General features: G+C 43.6%; 1 protein-coding gene across 5 annotated transcripts in view; it reads left to right on the top strand.

Moving 5' to 3' along the window:
- The window catches only part of TET3 (tet methylcytosine dioxygenase 3), a 109,425-nt gene that overhangs the window by 73,709 nt on the left and 14,245 nt on the right, over positions 1 to 21,471 (top strand). For all 5 annotated transcript variants that reach the window (XM_029231474.1, XM_029231476.1, XM_029231473.1 and 2 more), the window contains 2 exons: positions 9,340 to 9,430; positions 16,695 to 16,788. In XM_029231474.1, the coding sequence (XP_029087307.1) occupies positions 9,340 to 9,430; positions 16,695 to 16,788 (185 nt within the window). The remainder of the gene's footprint in view (positions 1 to 9,339; positions 9,431 to 16,694; positions 16,789 to 21,471) is intronic.

Genomic DNA, 21,471 nt, shown 5'->3' with positions numbered 1-21,471 from the left:
AAAATCATCCATGTTGTTGTGTGAATCAATAGTTTCTTTTAATTGTGGTGAACTTCACATAACATAAAATTTATTTATTTTTAACATCTTTATTGGAGTATAATTGCTTTACAGTGTTGTCTTAGTTTCTGCCCTGTAACACAGTGAATCAGCTATACGTATACATATATCCCCATATCCCCTCCCTCTTGCGTCTCCCTCCCACCCTCCCTAGTCCTCCCCTCCAGGTGGTCACAAAGCACAGAACTGATCTCCCTCTGCTATGCGGCTGCTTCCCACTAGCTATCTATTTTACATTTGGTAGTGTGTATATGTCCATGCCACTCTCTCACTTCGTCCCAGCTTACCCTTCCCCCTCCCCGTGTCCTCAAGTCCATTCTCTACGTCTGCGTCTTTATTCCTGTCCTGCCCCTAGGTTCATCAGAACGATTTTTTTCTTAGATTCCATATATATGTGTTAGCATACGGTATTTGTTTTTCTCATTCTGACTTACTTCACTCTGTATGACAGACTCTGGGTCCATCTACCTCACTACAAATAACTCAATTTTGTTTCTTTTTATGGCTGAGTAATATTCCATTGTATATATGTGCCACATCTTCTTTATCCATTCATCTGTGGATGGACACTTAAGTTGCTTCCATGTCCTGGCTATTGTAAATAGTGCTGCAGTCAAAATTGTGTTACATGACTCGTTTTGAATTATGGTTTTCTCAGGGTATGTTCCCAGTAGTGGGGTTGCTGGGTCGTATGGTAGTTCTATTTGTAGTCTTTTTAAGGAACCTCCATACTGTTCTCCATAGTGGCTGTACCAATTTACATTCCCACCAACAGTGCAAGAGGGTTCCCTTTTCTCCACACCCTCTCCAGCAATTATTGTTTGTAGATTTTTTGATGATGGCCATTCTGACTGGTGTGAGGTGATACCTCATGGTGGTTTGTGTGTTTGTTTTTATAAATGTATTTATTTATTTTTGGCTGCATTTGGTCTTCGTTGCTGCGTACAGGCTTTCTCTAGTTGCATTGAGTGGGGGCTACTCGTTGCGGCGCACAGGCTTCTCATTGCGGTGGCTTCTCTTGTTGTGGAGCACGGGCTCTAGTTGTGCGGGCTTCAGTAGTTGCGGTGCATGGGCTCAGTAGTTGTGGCTTGCGGGCTCTAGGGCACATGGCTTCAGTAGTTGCGGCACATGGGCATAGCCTCTCCACGACATGTGAGATCTTCCCGGACCGGGGTTTGAACCCATGTCCCCTGCATTGGCAGGTGGATTCTTAACCACTGTGCCACCGGTGAAGTCCCCTCATTGTGGTTTTGATTTGCATTTCTCTAGTGATTAGTGATCTTGAGCATCCTTTCATGTGTTTGTTGGCAATCTTTATACCTTCTTTGGAGAAATGTCTATTTAGGTCTTCTGACCATTTTTGGATTGAGTTGTTTGTTTTTTCGATATTGAGCTGCATGAGCTGCTTGTATATTTTGGAGATTAATCCTTTGTCAGTCGCTTCGTTTGCAAATATTTTCTCTCATTCTGAGGGTTGTCTTTTTGTCTTATGGTTTCCTTTGCTGTGCAAAAGATTTGAAGTTTCATTAGGTCCCATTTGTTTGTTTTTATTTCCATTTCTCTAGGAGGTGGGTCAAAAGGGACCTAGCTATGATTTATGTCAAGGAGTGTCCTGCCTATGTTTTCCTCTAAGAGTTTGATAGTGTCTGGCCTTATATTTAGGTCTTTAATCCATTTTGAGTTTATTTTTGTGTGTGGTGTTAGGGAGTGTTCTAATTTCATTCTTTTACATGTAGCTGTCCAGTTTTCCCAGCACCACTTATTGAAGACACTGTCTTTTCTCCATTGTATACTCTTGCCTCCGTTATCAAAGATAAGGTGACCATATGTGCGTGGGTTTATCTCTGGGCTTTCTATCCATTGATCTATATTTCTGTTTTTGTGCCAGTACCACACTGTCTTGATTACCGTAGCTTTGTATTATAGCCTGAGGTCAGAGAGCCAGATTCCTCCAGCTCCGTTTTTCTTTCTCAAGGTTGCTTTGCTATTCAGGGTCTTTTATGTTTCCATACAAATTGTGAAACTTTTTCTTCTAGTTCTGTGAAAAATGCCATTGGTAGTTTGGTAGGGATTGCATTGAACCTATAGATTGCTTTGTGTAGTATAGTCATTTTCACAATGTTGATTCTTCCAATCCAAGAACATGGTATATCTCTCCATCTGTTTGTTTCATCTTTAATTTCTTTCATCAGTGTCTTATAGTTGTCTGTATACAGGTCTTTTGTCTCCTTAGGTAGGTTTATTCCTAGGTATTTTATTCTTTTTGTTACAGTGGTAAATGGGAATGTTTTTTTAATTTCTCTTTCAGATTTTTCATCATTAGTGTATAGGAATGCCAGAGATTTCTGTGCATTAATTTTCTATCCTGCTACTTTACCAAATTCATTGATTAGCTCTAGTAGTTTTCTGGTAGCATCTTTAGGATTCTCTATGTACAGTGTCATGTCATCTGCAAACAGTGACAGCTTTACTTCTTTTCCGATTTGGATTCCTTTTATTTCTTTTTCTTCTCTGATTGCTGTGGCTAAAACTTCCAAAACTATGTTGAATAATAGTGGTGAGAGTGGACAACCTTGTCTTGTTCCTGATCTTAGAGGAAATGGTTTCAGTTTTTCACCACTGAGAATGATGTTGGCTGTGGGTTTGTCCTATATGGCCTTTATTATGTTGAGGTAAGTTCCCTCCATGCCTACTTTCTGCAGGGTTTATATCATAAATCGGTGTTGAATTTTGTCGAAAGCTTTCTCTGCATCTATTGAGATGATCATATGGTTTTTATCCTTCAATTTGTTAATATGGTGTATCACATTCATTTGTCTATATTGAAGAATCCTTGCATTCCTGGGGTAAACTCCACTTAATCATGGTGTATGATATTTTTAATGTGCTCTTGGATTCTGTTTGCTATAATCTGTTGAGGATTTTTGCATCTTACGTTCATCAGTGATACTGGCCTCTAGTTTTCTTTCTTTGTGACATCTTTGTCTGGTTTTGGTATCAGGGTGATGGTGGCCTCATAGAATGAGTTTGGGAGTGTTCCTCTGCTATATTTTGGAAGAGTTTGAGAAAGATAGGTGTTAGCTCTTCTCTAAATGTTTGATAGAATTCACCTGTGAAGCCATCGGGTCCTGGGCTTTTGTTTTTTGGCAGATTTTTAATCACAGTCTCAATTTCAGTGCTTGTGATTGATCTGTTTATATTTTCTATTTCTTCCTGGTTCAGTCTCGGAAGGTTGTTCTTTTCTAAGAATTTGTGCATTTCCTACAGGTTGTCCATTTTATTGGCATATATAGTTGCTTGTAATAATCTCTCATGATCCTTTGTATTTCTGCAGTGTTAGTTGTTACTTCTCCTATTTGCTTTCTAATTCTTTTTTTTTTTTTTTTTTTTGTTTTTGCTGTACACGGGCCTCTCTCTGTTGTGGTCTCTCCCGCTGCGGAGCACAGGCTCCGGACACGCAGCCTCAGCGGCCATGGCTCACGGGCCCAGCCGCTCCGTGGCATGTGGGATCTTCCTGGACCGGGGCACCAACCTGTGTCCCCTGCATCGGCAGGCGGACTCTCAACCACTGTGCCACCATGGAAGCCCTTCTAATTCTATTGATTTGAGTCTTCTCCCATTTTTTCTTGATGAGTCTGGCTAATGGTTTATCAATTTTATCTTCTCCAAGAACCAGCTTTTAGTTTTATTGATCTTTGCTATTGTTTCCTTCATTTCTTTTTCATTTATTTCTGATCTGATCTTTACGATTTCTTTCCTTCTGCTAACTTTGGGGTATTTTTGTTCTTCTTTCTCTAATTGCTTTAGGGGTAAGGTTAGGTTGTTTATTTGAGATTTTTCTTGTTTCTTGAGGTAGGATTGTATTGCTGTAAAGTTCCTCTTAGAACTCCTTTTGCTGCATCCTATACGTTTTGGGTCATCGTGTTTTGTGCTTTTTTTTTTTTTTTTTAACACTTTTATTGGCGTATAATTGCTTTACAGTGGTGTGTTAGTTTCTGCCCTATAACAAAGTGAATCAACTATACATATACATATATCCCCATGTCTCCTCCCTCTACGTCTCCCTCCCACCCTCCCTATCCCTCTCCTCTAGGTGGTCACAAAGCACCGAGCTGATCTCCCTGTGCTATGCAGCTGCTTCCCACTAGCTAGCTATTTTACATTTGGTAGTGTATATATGTTCATGCCATTCTCTCACTTTGTCCCAGCTTACCCTTCCCCCTCCCTGTGTCCTCAAGTCCATTCTCTAGTAGGTCTGCATCTTTATTCCTGTCCTGCCCCTGGGTTCTTCAGAACCTTTTTTTTTTTTTTAGATTCCATATATATATGTGTTAGCATATGGTACTTGTTTTTCTGAGTCGTCGTGTTTTTATTATCATTTTTTTCTAGGTATTTTTTGATTTCCTCTTTGATTTCTTCAGTGATCTCTTGGTTATTTAGTAGTGTATTGTTTAGCCTCCATGTGTTTTTATTTTTTACAGTTTTTTCCTGTAATTGATATCTAGTGTCATAGTGTTGTGATCGGAAAAGATACTTGATACAATTTCAATTTTCTTAAATTTACTGAGGCTTGATTGTGACCCAAGATATGATCTATCCTGGAGAATGTTCCATGAGCACTTGAGAAGAAAGTGTATTCTGTTGTTTTTGGATGGAATGTCCTATAAATATCAGATAAATCCATCTCGTCTAATGTGTCATTTAAAACTTGTGTTTCCTTATTCATTTTCATTTTGGATGATCTGTCTTTTGGTGAAAGTGGGGTGTTAAAGTCCCATACTATTATTGTGTTACTGTCGATTTCCCCTTTTATGTCTGTTAGCATTTGCCTTATGTATTGAGGTGCTCCTATGCTGGGTGGATAAATACTTAAAATTGTTATATCTTCTTCTTGGATTGGTCCCTTGATCATTATGTAGTGTCCTTCTTTGTCTCTTGTGATAATCTTTATTTTAAAGTCTATTTTGTCCGATATAAGAATTGCTGCTCCAACTTTCTTTTGTTTTTCATTTCATTTGCATGGAGTATCTTTTTCCATCCCCTCACTTTCAGTCTGTATGTGTCCCTAGGTCTGACGTGGGTCTCTTGTAGACAGCATATATATGGGTCTTGTTTTTGTATCCATTCAGCCAGTCTGTGTCTTTTGTTGGAGCATTTAATCCATTTACATTTAAGGTAGTTATTGATATATATGTTCCTATTACCATTTTCTTAATTGGTTTGGTTTGTTTTTGTAGGTCTTTTCCTTCTCTTGTGTTTCCTGCCTAGAGAAGTTCCTTTAGCGTTTGTTGTAAAGCTGGTTTGGTGGTGCTGAATTCTCTTAACTTTTGCTTGTCTGTAAGGGTTTTAATTTCTCTGTCAAATCTGAATGAGATCCTTACTGGCTAGAGTAATCTTGGTTGTATGTTTTTCCCTTTCATCACTTTAAATATGTCCTGCCACTCCCTTCTGGCTTGCAGAGTTTCTGCTGAAAGATCAGCTGTTAACCTTATGGGGATTCCTTTGTATGTTATTTGTTGCTTTTAATATTTTTGCTGGTTTTAGTATTTTTCTTTGTATTTAATTTTTGTTAAATTAAATAACTTTGTTTTTAGTTTTTGATTAATATGTGTCTTGGCATGTTTCTCCTTGGATTTATCCCATATGGGACTCTCTGTGCTTCTTGGACTTGACTATTTCCTTTCCCCTATTAGGGAAGTTTTCAACTATAATCTCTTCAAATATTTTCTCAGTCCCTTTCTTTTTCTCTTCTTCTTCTGGGACCCCTATAATTCAAATGTTGGTACATTTAGTGTTGTCCCAGAGGTCTCAGAGACGGTCCTCAATTCTTTTTTCTTTATTCTGCTCTGTGGTAGTTATTTCCACTATTTTATCTTCCAGGTCACTTACCTGTTTTTCTGCCTCAGTTATTCTGCTATTGATTCCTTCTAGAGAATTTTAAATTGCATTTATTGTGTTGGTCATCATTGTTTGTTTGCTTTTTAGTTCTCCTAGATCCTTGTTAAACGTTTCTTGTATTTTCTCCATTCTATTTCCAGGATTTTGGATCATCTTTACTATCATTACTCTGAATTCTTTTTCAGGTAGACTGCCTATTTCCTCTTCATTTGTTTGGTCTGGTGGGTTTTACCTTGCTCCTTGATCTGCATATTTCGCTGTCTTCTCATTTTTTTAAACTTACTGTGTTTGGGGTCTCCTTTTCACAGGCTGCAAGTTTGTAGTTCCCGTTGTTTTTGGTGTCTGCCCCCAGTGAGTGAGGTTTGGTCAGTGGCTTGTGTGTAGGCTTCCTGGTAGTGGGGACTGGTGCCTGTGTTCTGGTGGGTGGGGCTGGACCTTGTCTTTCTGGTGGGCAGGGCTGTGTCCGGTGGTGCGTTTTGGGGTGTCTGTGACCTTAGTATGATTTTAGGCAGCCTCTCTGCTAATGGGTGGGGTTGTGTTCCTCTCTTGCTAGTTGTTTGGTATGGGGCGTCCAGCACTGGAGCTTGCTGGCCGCTGGGTGGAGCTGGGTCTTAGTGTTGAGCTGGAGATCTCTGCAAGAGCTCTCAACAATTGATATTACATGGGGCCGGGAGGTCTCTGGTGGTCCAATGTCCTGGACTCAGCTCTCCCACCTCGGTGGCTCAGGCTTGGCACCCGGCTGGAGCACCAAGACCCTGTCAGCCACACGGCTCAGAAGAAAAGGAAGAAGAAAAAAGGAAGAAAAATAAATTAATACAATAATAAAATGAAAAAATAATAAAAATAAGAAACCAAACTAATAAATCCACCAGTGATAACAAGCACTAAAAACTAAACTAAAATAAATATAAAAATCAGAAACAAATCAGTTGCAAACAGCAATCCCCAAGTCTACCGTTGCTCCCAAAGTCCGCTCCCTCAATTTTGGGAACGTTCGTTGTCTAGTCAGGTGTTCCACAGAGGCACGGTTCATCAAGTTGATTGTGGGGATTTAATCTGCTGCTCCCTGGGCTGCATAGAGAGATTGCCCTTTCTCTTCTTTGTTCGCACGGCTCCCGGGGTTCAGCTTTGGTTCTGGCCCCGCCTCTCTGTGTAGGTCGCCCTCGGGCATCTGTTCCCGGCCAGACAGGAGGGGGTTAAAGGAGCGGCTGATTAGGGGGCTCTTGCTCACTCAGGCCGGGGGGAGGGAGGGGTACAGTAGTCATAACTGCAATGCAGGGGGAGCCTCCAGCGGCAGAGACCGGCGTGACGTTGCAACAGCCTGAGGTGCGCCGTGTGTTCTCCCAGGGAAGTTGTCCCTGTTCCTCGGGACCCTGGCAGTGGCGGGCTGCACAGGCTCCTGGGGGTGTGTGGATAGTGACCTGTGCTCGCACACAGGATTCTTGGTGGCTGCAGCAGCAGCCTTAGTGTTTCGTGCCTGTCTGTGGGGTCCGAGCTGATAGCCGCGGCTCATGCCCGTCTCTGGAGCTTGCTTAGGCGGTGCTCTGCCTTTCGGTGGGCACACTGGGGAGGAATGCTCTCTCCTCGAGCACGCTGAAAGGATGGTCTCTTGCCTCTTCAGCAGGTCCAGACTTTTTCCCGAACTCCCTCCCAGCTAGCTGTGGCGCACTAGCCCCCTTCAGGCTGTGTTCACGCAGCCAACCCAAGTCCTCTCCCTGGGGTCTGACCTCCGAAGCCCCGAGCCTCAGCTCCCAGCCCCCGCCCGCCCCTGCGGGTGCGCAGACAAGCCTCTCAGGCTGGTGAGTGCTGGTCGGCGCCGATCCTCTGTGCTGGAATCTCTCCGCTTTGCCCTCCGCACCCCAGTGGCTGCGCTCTCCTCCGCGGCTCCGAAGCTTCCCTCCGCCTACCCCCGTCTCCTCCAGTGAAGGGGCTTCCTAGTGTGTGGAAACTTTTCCTCCTTCCCAGCTCCTTCCCAGAGGTGCACGTTCTTTTGTCCCTATTCTTTTGTCTTCGTTTTTTCTTTTGCCCTATCCAAGTATGTGGGGAGTTTCCTGCCTTTTGGGAAGTCTGAGGTCTTCTGCCAGCATTCAGTAGGTGTTCTGTAGGAGTTTTTCCACGTGTAGATGTATTTCTGATGTATTTGTCGGGAGGAAAGTGATCATCCATGTCTTACTCCTCTGCCATCTTGAAGGTTCTCCCCCCCCAAATTAATCATTTTAAAGTGTACAATTCACTGACATTTAGTACATTCACAATATTGTGAAATAATCACCTCTATCTAGTTCCTTTCATCCTTCTAAAATAAAATCCTATACCCATTAAGTAGTAACTCTCCATTCCTCCCTCCTCCCAGCCTCTGGCAACCACCATTCTGCTTTCTGTTTCTATGGCTTTACCTATCCTGGATTATTTCGTATGAATGGAATCACGGGATATATGTGATATTTTGTGTCTGACTTTTTCACTTATTGTAATGTTTTTGAAGGTTCGTCCACATTGTAGCACGTATCAGTACTTCATTCCTTTCTCTTTTTTGAACTGTGGTAAAACATACATAATACAAGATTTGCCATTTTAACCATTATTTAGTGTATAGTTTAGTGGCATTAATTACATCCACAGTATCGTGCAACCATCACCACTATTTCTGAAAGTGTTTCAACACTAAACAGAAACTCTACCTATTAAGTGATAAGTCCCCATCCCCCACTCCTCCCAGCGGCTGGTAACCTCTAATCTGATTTTTACCTCTATGAATTTACCTATTCTAGATATATCCTGTAAGTGGAATCATACAATATTTGTCCTCTTGTGTCTGGCTTATTTCACTTAGCCTAACATTTTCCAGGTTCATCCGTGTTATAGCACATGTCAGAATAAATCCTTCTCATGGTCGAATAATATCCTGCTGTATGGATATACCACATTTTGTTCATCTGTTGATGGACACTTGTGTTGTTTTCACCTTTTGGCTCTTGTAGTAATGCTGCAATGAACACTGCATACAGGTGTTGTTTGAGTCCTTGCTTTCAGCTGGTTTGGGTCTGTATCTAGGAGTGGAGTGGTTTGCTGACCTCTGGTCTAGATTATGTATAATGATAAACTAAATTCCAGAGTGGTTAAGCCTCAGTCTTGATAATGCATAGTTTTATCAGATTTCTAAATTTTTGCCAATTTGGTCTGTGTGTAATGGTGTTTCACTGTGATTTTAATTTGTATTTCCTGATTTCGAATGGGGGTGAACATATTTCCACATGTTTATAAGCCATTGAATTTCCTGTTTTGTACTATGCCATTAATTTTCCTATTGATGGTGTGCCTTCCTAAATTAATATTAATGAATTGATGTCTCCAAATAATGTTTACTTTCTATTTCTGCAGAACAAATAGTGGAGAAAGATGAAGGTCCGTATTATACTCATCTGGGATCTGGCCCCACGGTAGCCTCCATCCGGGAACTCATGGAGGAGCGGTGAGTGATGCACAGATGTCCAAGGAGAAGTGGGCAAGTTGTTAACAGAATATGGATTTTAAGCACATCTCGTTTTCATTGCCTTATACTAGACAGCCTACAGAAAGGAATCCCTGATACACAGACTGGAAAGTTGAATGTGGGATTTTCATCCCCAGTGCCCAGGGTTTCTTTCTGTCTATCGGTCTGCCCTTTACAGATCCCCGTAATCCCCTTTTATCTCACTCTTCCTTGAAATAATTTTTATTAAAGAAATGGGGTTAAATGGTTGTATGTCCTGTAGAGTTTCTCATGGTCTGAAGTTTGCTGCTACCTTTCCTGTGGTATTGTTTAACAGGTTCTTCTGCCCTGTGTCGTGTAAATTGGTTAGATCTAAAGGCTTGATCAGAATCAGATTGTTTCTTTCTTTCAAAATTACTTCCTAGGTGGTGTTTTGTACCACCAATAGGAGAAATGTATGCCTCGTCTTTGGCCAGTGGGCACCTATTCACATTGTCTCCCGAGTCCTTTTGACATGATCCTAGGAGTTCTTGATTTCTCGTATTTTTATTGGGGGAAGAAATATTTAGAAAACAGACTCTGGGTGCTGGGGGTGCTCATTTTTCTAGGCCATTTCAGTAGAAAGAGCCAAGATGTATGTGTAGGTTTTTTATTTTTGCTACTGTTTAGTGATTAAATACATACACTGAGTTTATATACACTTCCAATTCGAACTCAAGACTATAGGGCTTTTACTTGACAGCTCTGTTTTGCTTTTTTAAGCAGTTTTGTACAGATAGAAACTTTAAAATCTATGTACGTGTCCACAGTAGATATTAAATACTGTGAGTTCCAGTGTGTAGAGAGGTAAAAATAGCTTGGTGATTGAGAGCATATGGACACTGGAGCTAGACTAAGGTCCAGTCCTGGCCCTTCCACTTACTGATGAGTTCTTTGGTAAGTTGCTTTACTTCTCTGTGACTCGGTTTTCTTATCTGCAAAATGGAGAAAATAAAAGTACATACATTGGAGGAGAGTTACGAGGATAAACTGAATTGATGTCTGGAAAGCACGTAGTGCTTACTAGTAAATGTTACATACAGGGTGTCTACATCATATCTGCATTTACTGACTGCATTTTTATAACAAACGTTAGTATTTTAATAGTAAAGGCGTAAATTATGTAAGACATAAACATGTTTGCTCATACATATACGTAGACATACAGATGTATGGAAGGCTGGGGGCTGAGAATTATAGCTTAGAATTTCTACAAATTTGGGGACCAGGTTTTGTCTGACCAGGGTAACTAATACTGTCATTAATATAGCAGGGAACATGATTTTGAACTAAATAACTGTAGTGATATCCCTGAATGAATAAAAGGTAAGATGGGTGGAGCACAGTGATCTGCTGTAAACACTTATCGTGTACCATCTGGAAACATTTATGTTCATAGAAGCCCATCAGAAAAGCATTTGATCCAAGACCCAATCTGTAAATTCAAGACGGATTGAAAGAGCACCTCTGAGTCCATAAGAATCATCAAAAAGTCTACAAATAACAAATGTTGGCAAGGATGTAGAGAAAAGGGAACCCTAGTGCATTGTTGGTGAGAATGAAACATTTAAAACAGTGTGTGGGTTATTCATGCACGCCTGCATGTGCCCACATGTGTATGTGTTACAGCTTCGAGGTTGGAGCGGGCATTATTTTGGCCAGCGAGTCTTTTTTTTTTTAACATCTTTATTGGAGTGTAATTGCTTTACAGTGGTGTGTTAGTTTCTGCTTTATAACAAAGTGGATCAGCTATACATATATCCCCATATCTCTTCCCTCTTGCGTCTCCCTCCCTCCCACCCTCCCTATCCCACTCCTCTATGTGGTCACAAAGCACCGAGCTGATCTCCCTGTGCTATGCGGCTGCTTCCCACCAGCTATCTGTTTTACGTTTGGTAGTGTATATATGTCCATGCCACTCTCTCACTTTGTCCCAGCTTACCCTTCCCCCTCCCTGTGTCCTCAAGTGCATTCTCTAGTAGGTCTGCGTCTTTATTCCCATCTTGCCCCTAGGTTCTTCATTACCTTTTTTTTTTTTTTTTTTTAGATTCCATATATGTGTTAGCATACGGTATTTGTTTTTCTTTTTCTGACTTACTTCACTCCGTATGACAGACTCTAGGTCCATCCACCTCACTACAAGTGACTCAATTTTGTTTCTTTTTATGGCTGAGTCGTATTCCATTGTATATATGTGCCACATCTTCTTTATCCATTCATCTGTGGATGGACACTTAGGTTGCTTCCATGTCCTGGCTATTGTAAATAGAGCTGCAATGAACATTGTGGTACATGACTCTTTGAATTATGGGTTTCTCAGGGTATATGCCCAGTAGTGGGATTGCTGGGTCGTATGGTCGTTCTATTTGTAGTTTTTTAAGGAACCTCCATACTGTTCTCCATAGTGGCTGTATCAATTTACATTCCCACCAGCAGTGCAAGAGGGTTCCCTTTTCTCCACACCCTCTCCAGCATTTATGGTTTGTGGATTTTTTGATGATGGCCATTCTGACTAGTGTGAGATGATACCTCATTGTAGTTTTGGTTTGCACTTCTCTAATGATTAATGATGTTGAGCATTCTTTTTGGCCAGAGATTTTTGTGAGGAATCTTGACACTATTGTTTACAGGTTGAGGGCTGCAGGGGAGTCAAATGTACAAGTTTGATCTGGGACAGTTTTTATGTGTGTTTGTTTTTTGGTAGCAATTTTGCAAGATTTCTAGACAGCTCTCTCAATAACTTTTAGTTATAGAAGAGTATGTTTTGAAACAAGGATTAAGAGATAATGATAAAGTTGAGATTTGTCCTTTTTTTTTTTTTTTGTCATTGCTTTAAAAATAACAGCCAAGTGTAGATTCTCCAGAAACTGATCCAAGGGAGGAATTCCTCTCAAGACCAGGAATACTTGTGTTTTTCCTCAGCAACTGGTTTATTTTTATCTTAAGGGCCTTGTAAATCATGGAACAGATTGTGTTTCCATCTTAATGTTGGCTGCTAGTAAGCTTAGAGCCAGATTTGTGTATCCTCATTAGGAGGAACGTAATTTCTCATCTTTGGCCCGTGGGAGCCTATTCAGGTTCACTCCTGAGTCCTTTTGACATGACCCTAAGGAGTCTTCATTAGCTTCCTTGATTTCTCATGTGATGAAATGTTCTAGGCTCATCTCTTAAAAATATGCACAAGATCCCACCGTCTGCATTTTACATAACAACATCATGTGTATCTGTTTCCCCCTTTACTCTGATTTCATCACCTGTTATTTTTATCACATAGACATCTTTTTAAGCTCCTTCTGGAACAGGAGGGGAATGAATGATTGCTGAAAATCACCTGGACGGGGGTCTAGTTTGTGAATGATCCAGGCTGTCTCTTTCTCTAGACTTCCCGCCCAACCCTTACTCTGCAGGACCACTCCACTGCCAGGAGTTGGCCAAGGCAAAGAGGGAAGAAAACTGAAATCCAGGGGATGTTGGTGCTTTTAGTTTATCTGGGAAAGACTGTGAAAGGAGGAGGTTGAAAGCAAGTCCTAAAATATTATCAGATTTGTTAATGGGTTCCATACCTCCTGGGTACCCAGGTCCTTGTTGTCATAGATAATTGGAGTCAGGTGTTCAAACCCATATCTGAGAATGGCCTGCTGCACAGCGCCACATGTCCTCTAACTGGAAAGGGGATTCTCTGCAACCTAGGAGTTCATTAAATGTTCATTCTAGGAATGAAAGCACCAACACCGTGCCAGCAAATCCTCTGAGTTTGGGGGGAACTGGTCTCATTAATGTGTGATAAAGGTAACCCTGAAGAATCACAACTTTAGATCAGCGGTTATCAAGCTGATAACTTTAGATCAGTTATCAAGCATGCTTCAGGTCTCTGGAGGACTTGTGAAAGCACAGATCGCTGGGCCCCACCCCGGGGTTTCTGACCCAGCAGGTCTGGGATGGGACCCGAGAGTCTGCATTCCTCCCAAGTTTCCAGGGGATGCTGGTCCCAGCACCACCTTTGAGAATCACTGGCTAAGACGATGAAGTTACCCTTTAGAATAAGGTTTCAGCCTACCCTTCCAGACTTAGTTTAGGGTCTAGGAGTTCACCTGTATCCTAGCCTCTTAATGATAGGCCGGAAAGTAAGACATTTAAGAAAAAAGAACTAAATCCAGAGTTGGTTGGTTGTCTTTAAACACAGAGACAGTTCTGGTTAAAAAAAAAAAAAAAAAAAAAAAAATTCTAACTGATCAGACAGTGCTTGGCCCTTTTATTTGCTCTCAAATATGAAGTTCACTACAGGAAGCATTTCTCACAAGGATGAGACGGTGGGGAAGGTCTTGGTCAGAAAGCCCTAGTCTGTGTCCTCAGCTCACCCTCCTGTGGGGAACACGATATCCTGTCTGTTCCAGTGCGAACAGTATGGTCACCTCAGGTTGTTCTTCCCACAGCGACCCCAGGACACACTGAGCGTCCAGGCTCTGCGCTCCTGATAGATGCTTGTGGAGCTGAAAGTTTTCCAGGAACCAAACAAAAGCAGCACTATCTGGTCTTTTCCTCTTGAGCCAGACCACGCTATATAAACTCCCCAGAGTCCTGTCTCCAAACACATTCTATAAGGGACTAACATAGCCTTAGAATTTTAATGTGGCAGTTATCAGCTTTTCACCTCATTCCTGAGGTCTTGAGTGAAATAGAGAACATTGAACTCAGAGAAACCTTAGATCAGCACTTTTTTTTTTTTTTTTTTGCGGTACAAGGGCCTCTCACTGTTGTGGCCTCTCCCGTTGCAGAGCACGGGCTCAGCAGCCATGGCTCACGGGCCCAGCCGCTCCGCGGCATGTGGGATCCTCCCGGACCGGGGCACGAACCCGTGTCCCCTGCATTGGCAGGCGGACTCTCAACCACTGTGCCACCAGGGAAGCCCAGAAGCATTTTTTTTTAATATTTGTTTTCGTTTCCAATTACAAAAATAAAACATGTCTATAAAAGGCTGTTTTTTAAAAGTCTAGAGTGAATAAAGCTCTCTAATAATTATCCTTCTTAGAAGAAAAAAAATTTTTTTAAAGTTTGACGCTTACGTTACTATTTTTTCTAAGCATTTATGAAGATACACGTATGTATATAGAGAAATTTTGAACAAAATGGGATCAAGCATACTATCCCCATGTTTGTAACTATTACCCCCCACCCCACTTAATTTCTTTCGTGTCAGTACATACAATTCTGTAGAATCCTTTTTGACGACTACATGGTTTTCCATTGCACGGACATTTATTTTATTATGGTTAATTTAGCCAGTCCTATACTGGGTATTTAAGTTCTTTCTAAATTGTCTCTTGTTGATGCAGCAGTGAATATCTTGTTCCTAAATCTTGGTGTATTTGTACAGTTAGGTCTGAGGTAGAGATTCCTAGAAGTAGAGTGGATGAGATAAAGAATTATGTGTAACTACATATGCATTTATATAAAGAATATGTAAAACGGAATATGTAGTAGCTATGATAACATTATCCTCTGTTAACTAGTATATTAAAATATGCTATGACCAAATTGGATTTATTACAGAAATATAAGGATTGTTTGCTTTAGACAGTCTGTTAAAATAGCGTACCTTGTTGATTGACCAAAGGAGAAAAACCATTCAATCATCTATGTCCTTAGTTGCTAAAAATGTATTTGATATAATTGATCGATTCTTGATTAAAAATCCTTAGAACAAGGACTTCCCTGGTGGTGCAGTGGTTAAGAATCCGCCTGCCATTGCAGGGGACATGGGTTCTAGCCCTGGTCCGGGAAGATCCCACATGCCGCGGAGTAACTAAGCCCGTGCACAACTACTGAGCCACGTGCCACAACTACTGAAGCCCGCGTGCCTAGAGCCCGTACTCCGCAAGAAGAGAAGCCACCGCAACGAGAAGCCGGCGCACCGCAACAAAGAGTAGCCCCCGCTCACCGCAACTAGACAAAGCCCGCGTGCAGCAACGAAGACCCAGTGCAGCAAAAAAAAAAATAAAAAGAAAAGAAAAGAAAAAAATCCTTAGAACAGGAGACCCTTAGTAGAGCCCTTCAAAGTAAGGGAGTCTCTATCTCTGTCCCAAAGTCAGCGAGCTTCATGCCCAGGGATGAGTAGTTAGAAACATTTCCAGTAAAGTCAAGAAATAAGCAAAGATGCCTGCTAGTGCTTTGGAAGGGGCTGGCCAGTACAGACACAAAAGAGATGGAAATAGAGGCATGGAAAGTGGAAAGGAGGAGGTGGCAAATAACCAGTACTTGCAGGCGATAATATTATTGTACTTGAAACTAAAAGGCTATTAAAAATAAGATAATTCAGCAAGATGGATGTTTACAGTATTAAGAATAATTAATATTTACTGGGCTCTTCCCTCATGCCAGGAACTTCAGAGTACTTTAATGCACTCCCTGTGGATTATCTCATTTGATCTTTTCCCAAGCCTAGGAGACAGGAACCATTTTTATATCCATTTTACAGATGAGGAAACTGAGGCTTAGAGAAGTTCAGTCATCTGGCCGTGGTCCTGTAACAAGGAAGTGCTGCGCTGGCACTCAAGCCCCAGCTCTCTGACCTCCAAGGCCGCACTTTAACCGCCATTGCCCCCAGGTAGCTGTGTGGTCTTGGGCAGGTCAGTTCAGCTCTGGGGGCCACAGTTTCATCACCTCTGAATGTGGTGAATCCCTGAGTGTGTGCACACGTGTATGGGCCAGGGCAGGGGGGTATGCAGGAACCAGACGTGTTTACTGTCCTAGGGAATCTCAGAGCCAGTTTGTGCTGGGTAGAGTCACTTCCCCCTGGCCTCAGCTATCTGTCCTCATCTGTTCAAATGTCAGTTGGGGATTGTTGAAAGAGAATAATAAGGGTTTCCCCATTTGTTTTGTCTATTGCATTTTACTGAATTTATAAATAACTAACTCTGCTAACAGGGCTGGATACAAATGCCTGTGTTGAGCCTTGGGTTTGAGTGCTCAGAGGTAATAATCAGAGACCTTCTGCCCTGGGACAGAGCGGAGCCGGGTGGACCAGAGGCCCTGGGAGTCTGTAAGTGGAGCTGTGTCCGCAGAGGCTTTCACACGGAATAAACATTTAAATCTTTCTCTTCCTTCTCTATTGCCCCACAGTAACTAGAAACCCTAGCTGAAACACACTGAGGCTTGCCTTCTTACCACGACTTGCTCTCCTTTGGGCTTCAGCTGTGCTAATGGTGCCTTCTGTCTCCCTCTCCAGGTACGGAGAGAAGGGGAAAGCCATCCGTATCGAGAAGGTCATCTACACGGGGAAGGAAGGGAAGAGCTCACGTGGCTGTCCCATCGCAAAGTGGGTACGTGTCAAAGCTCCACAGCCCAAGCTGGGCCGGGGAGTGGAGGGCAGGCGTGTGCACCGTCCAGGGAGCTGTGAGCCAGCATCTGGTGCTGGTTAGGGTCATCGTCCCCCAGCCTCAGCTGTTAGTCCTCACTTTGTTTAAATGCCAGCCTCTGATGTCCAAGGCTGGCCTTGGAACCGCTCTGGTCATTACGCTCAGCTCATACTGCCCCTGTGGTTCAGGGCTGCAGAGGGACGGAGGAGAAGCGGAAGCTGGAGATGTCATCTTGCTCAAGGCTGAGCCCCACCACGGTCCCTGTGACTCCTCTGCCCGCTTTGTGTGCCCTGTAGCTGCAGGTGTTCCTGTCTCCTGTCCGCAAGAACTAAGCCTCTGGGCAGGGTCAGGGACAGCACTGCATCTGTTTTACTTCTGAGCCACTGTTTCCTATAAGGCAGCCTGTGTGTCTTGGCAGAGGGGACGTCAATGACTCAGACCCCAGTTTCACCCGAAGTTTTCTGACCTTGCCCTTCCAGTCCTCATAGAGCACTGTGGAACCAGTGCCCAGAGCAGCAGCAAGGTTATCCGGCAGCTGTTTGCTCAGCGCTTGGTAGGGAGAATGCGCATGGAAAATAGAAGGCTCCACCCCTGTGTTCAAGCTTCTTACGATGTAGAGACACAGGGCGCAGACCATGGAGACTTGAATAACCGAGCTTTAACACTGAGAGGCAGACTCGGTGCTGTAGAGTTCAGCGGCAAAAGGGACACGACTGGCAGGAGGAGTGTTCAGGCAGTTTCCCAGAGAAGGTGGATATGCGTGGGGCCATATTAAATGGGCCGGGAGAAGGCAGCAGCATTCCTGGTGAGGAGAATCATGTCGACAAAGGCAAAAAGGCTGGGTGAACATACACACGGCTCGCTTTGAGTGAGGGATGGCGGTAAGATGACCTTTGTCGTCCTCTGTCCGTCTGCGCACATGGCTGTTTTTATCTGGTCTGTACCACATGCCTTTGCACCTTTATGTTTAACGAAAATAAAAGGTGTCTGAACCTGAACTACCACATACCCGTTTGTAGCAACTTTCAGACAGTAGTGAAGAATTATCTGGAAGAATTTGGAATACTTAAGAGTATTCACAGGTATGTAGAAGCATGTGGCCCCCACCCTTGTGAAAGATGGTCCTTACAGTGGGAGGTTGACTATGTCTGTGGCTGATCAGGGTGGGGTGTTATCCCCCCAGAGAACCTGTTAGAGAAATGGCATTGTCCCTCTCTCCTGCTAATTCAGGCAGTTGTTGAGGAATTCCAAAGTCTTGGGCAAGAAACTGAAGATCCTTGGGGCGTAGGTAGAGATAGGGACTTCTCAGCTTCAGAAACAGCACCTTAAAGAAAGAAAGCACCTGGCTATGTGGATGGTGTTGAGGATAAGAACATGCATTTCCAGTCCCCAGACACCCATGGCCAAGCTTTATAGCTCTTGACCAGCACTTGTATGTCTCTGCTGAGGGCTGAGGAGGAAGCTGCCCAGGTAAAGCGTGAGATCAGTTTCTGGGGCTGTGAGAGGAAAGCAGAATGATGGGGGAGGAACTTGGTCCTCAGAACTTTGGTCCTCCAGAGTCTGTGGACAAATGCCCAGAGCAGGGCACATGTAGCACGGTGCTTTGTCCAAAGGTTGGAATAACTTGTGGGTATCACCAAGTCTGGTGGGGGATGCCAGCTTTGAAAGAAAAGCTTAGATAGAAGGGAATCCATAGTGACAGAGAGGTGAGGAAATTCTGTATCTGATGAGTGAAGATAAAAGGAGAGAGGAAAGAAAATTTTTTTATGAGAAGAGTGGTAGATCATAGAACTGTTACAGCGGCAAGAAAAAGGCCGTGCTGAGTTGTGGGGTTTTTTTTTTTTTTTCCTCTTTTATAACCATCTCTCATAGTGTGGTGGACTTCTCTTATTTTTTGCCTACACAGCCACTAAATACCCTATGTATTTTGGTTGTAGAGCTCATCCAGAGTTCCACCTCCTTGGAAGTTAGAGAAGAGGCAGGTGTTCCCTTTCCCCGCCCCCCACCCCTGGGGAAGTGACCCACAAATGCTAAGAAGGACAGATTATCCTTGGTGGTAGCATGGCATCAAGAGCGCAGGAAGTGGTCCATGGCCACGGGGGACTGGCAGCATCCAGCTGCCTGTGGTGGACAGTGCCTTCTGTGGCTCTTCCCACTTCCCCTGTCCCATGTCTAGAGCCTGGGTTTTCTTTCCAACTGGGGTTCATGTCTGTGTTTGCGGCCTGAACCCCCAACCAATACCTTCATTACAAGCAGTGTACCTGACAAGCTCTAGACTTAACCGGCTAGGATCTTGGGGGACAAAGCTGAGGTGCATCATGGATGTCCAGCAAATGTGTGTCGAGAGAATGATCTAAGAAAGCAATGGGGACTACCCAGAGAGCCTGCTGGTAGTCTCTGATTTTAAGGTGGCCTGTACAAAGGATGGAAGTCACCAAGCATGGGAGTAAGGGAGTGACCCATGGAGCATTCCAAAGGCTCAGAATAAACAGAGGCATGCCAGAAGCAAACACTGCAGATGGGGAAAATGGGCTTTTGGTAGAAGAATCATAGAGATACTGCTTCGCCAGCCTGTAAAGGTAACAGGCCAGAAGGCGGATATTTGAAGACCCTTCAGGGGCATGGTAGAATAGACTTGCTGGGGAACCCCAGTAGTTGGAACTAAGTACCAAGGGTGAGAGTTATGGGGGAACAGATCTGAGTTTCTGCCTGGTGCTGTTCGAGGTTCAGTGCTCAGGGAATTCCTGCCCAGAATCTAGGTGATTGGTTTACAGTCCTGTGATGGCATGGGAACAGTCTGTGTTGCCGTGCTCGAATGTTGGTTTGTTCACACCTTACGTTGGCCTTTGACTTGTGCACTTTGTGTATTTCACCCTGCTGGGTTCCTTCATAGAGTGTGGATAGGGAGCTCCGCTTTGTTATAGCTTTTTTGAGTGTACCCAAAGGCCTGTGAGGGTGCCACAGGGCTGTCTGCTCACGCCTAGTCCACCTTTATGTGTTTGTCACTTGGGCACCCCAGAGGGCGTGACCTCAGTCTCAACTTTGACAGGTCGGGTGTCTCTGTGTGCTCTGAGCGTGTGTCGCACATGAGCGCAATGAGTCGATGCACTGCCCGGGCAGTGAGCAGAGGTTGACAAGTGTCTCAGAAACCCTAGTACCTACGATGTGTGCAGTTGCCCGTGAAATGCCCGGCTCAGTCTGCAGTAGGCCAATCACACAGGGGTATGATTAATGGCATGTTCGTATATTTACTGAGCCACAAAAACAATTTTATAAATAATGATGTAATCGATGCTTCCACCAAGGGTGAGGGTGGTGGACACCATTATTGCTGTGGCTCAAAACAGGAACTCTTGGCCCAGTTATATGTTTTGTTTAGCACACAAGGTGTCCTTCAAATTTTTGAAGCAAATCCTGATACATGCTGCGTCATGGATGAAACTTAAGGACATTATGCTAAGCGAAATAAAGCCAGTTATTAAAGGACAAATGCTGTATGATTCCGCTTCTATGAGGTACCCAGAGTAGTCAGGTTAATAGAGTCAGAAAGCAGGATGGTTGTTACCGTGGGCTGTGGGCAGGGGAGGATGGAGAGTTAGTGTTAAATGGGTGTAGAGTTTCTGTTTGGGAAAATAAAAAGTTCTGGAGGTGGAAGAAGTTCTGGTGATAGTTTGCACAACAGCGTGAATATACTTAATGCTACTGAGCTGTACACTTAAAATGCTAAATTCTAAGTTACATATATTTTACTACAATCTTAAAAATTGCATTTGGTGTTCCTGTGTTTAAAAGGAGAGATTTCATGTGAAAATCTGGATTTCTGTTTTCTTCTTGCAAAACTGGAAGAGGTAGGTACACTCGGCTGGAGTTCCCACCAGGCAGTGGTCGATGGAGAGAGGTCTGGCTTCCCACCCCCACCCCCCACCCCCAACTCTTTAGTTGTACATCTGGCCTCCTTTCCTTATTGGTATTTCCTGCCCGGTGGCTCTCTCAGCATCTCCCTGCACTGACGTACTCATGACCAAGTCTGTCTCCAGCCCAGACATCTCCTGACCTCCATACCCATTCTGTTGGGGCTGCTTAGAATAGCCACTCCAGTGTTCCAGAGTGCCTGTGGCCTCAGCATGCTCCCTGCTAACCTGCCAGGAAACACGGCCCACACTCGCCCACTTTTCTGCGCCACGAAACGTGGAAGTGATTTAAGACTTCTCCCTGTCCCTCAGCTCCTATAGTCAGGTGGTCCCAAAGTTCCCTTTCTTCTAAAGGTCTCTAGAATCCATTCCTTTTCCTGTTTCATTCCCCCCCATTGTTCTAGTTCCGACTTCATCTGTTTTGCTTGTGTTACGTCAGCGGTCTCCCCATTTCACCCCTCTCCCGACTATCTGTGCCCCTTTCTAAAGCATGTAGCTATGTATATAAGTGAGCCCCCTGCTTATAGTCCTTTGTAGAAGCCCCGCCTCGAGGCCTTGTCCCTCCTCCTGCCACTCAGAGCCCTTCCCAGTCTCCCCTCTTCACAGGTCCCCACATCTTATCGAGTCACAGAATTCCCTGGGATTTTGGGGGGAGATTCAGCCACCTCATCCCCCACTCCTGGACCCTTTGCCTTGACACATCTTTGTGTGAGCCAGGACGGTGTTTAGGGAATGA

This window comes from Monodon monoceros, unplaced genomic scaffold, assembly GCF_005190385.1.
Source record: "Monodon monoceros isolate NGI ecotype Baffin Bay Population unplaced genomic scaffold, NGI_Narwhal_1 Super_Scaffold_19, whole genome shotgun sequence".
Lineage (NCBI taxonomy): Eukaryota > Metazoa > Chordata > Mammalia > Artiodactyla > Monodontidae > Monodon > Monodon monoceros.
The sequence above is the reverse complement of the archived record's forward strand: the minus strand, read 5'-3'. Positions and strand labels throughout refer to the sequence as shown.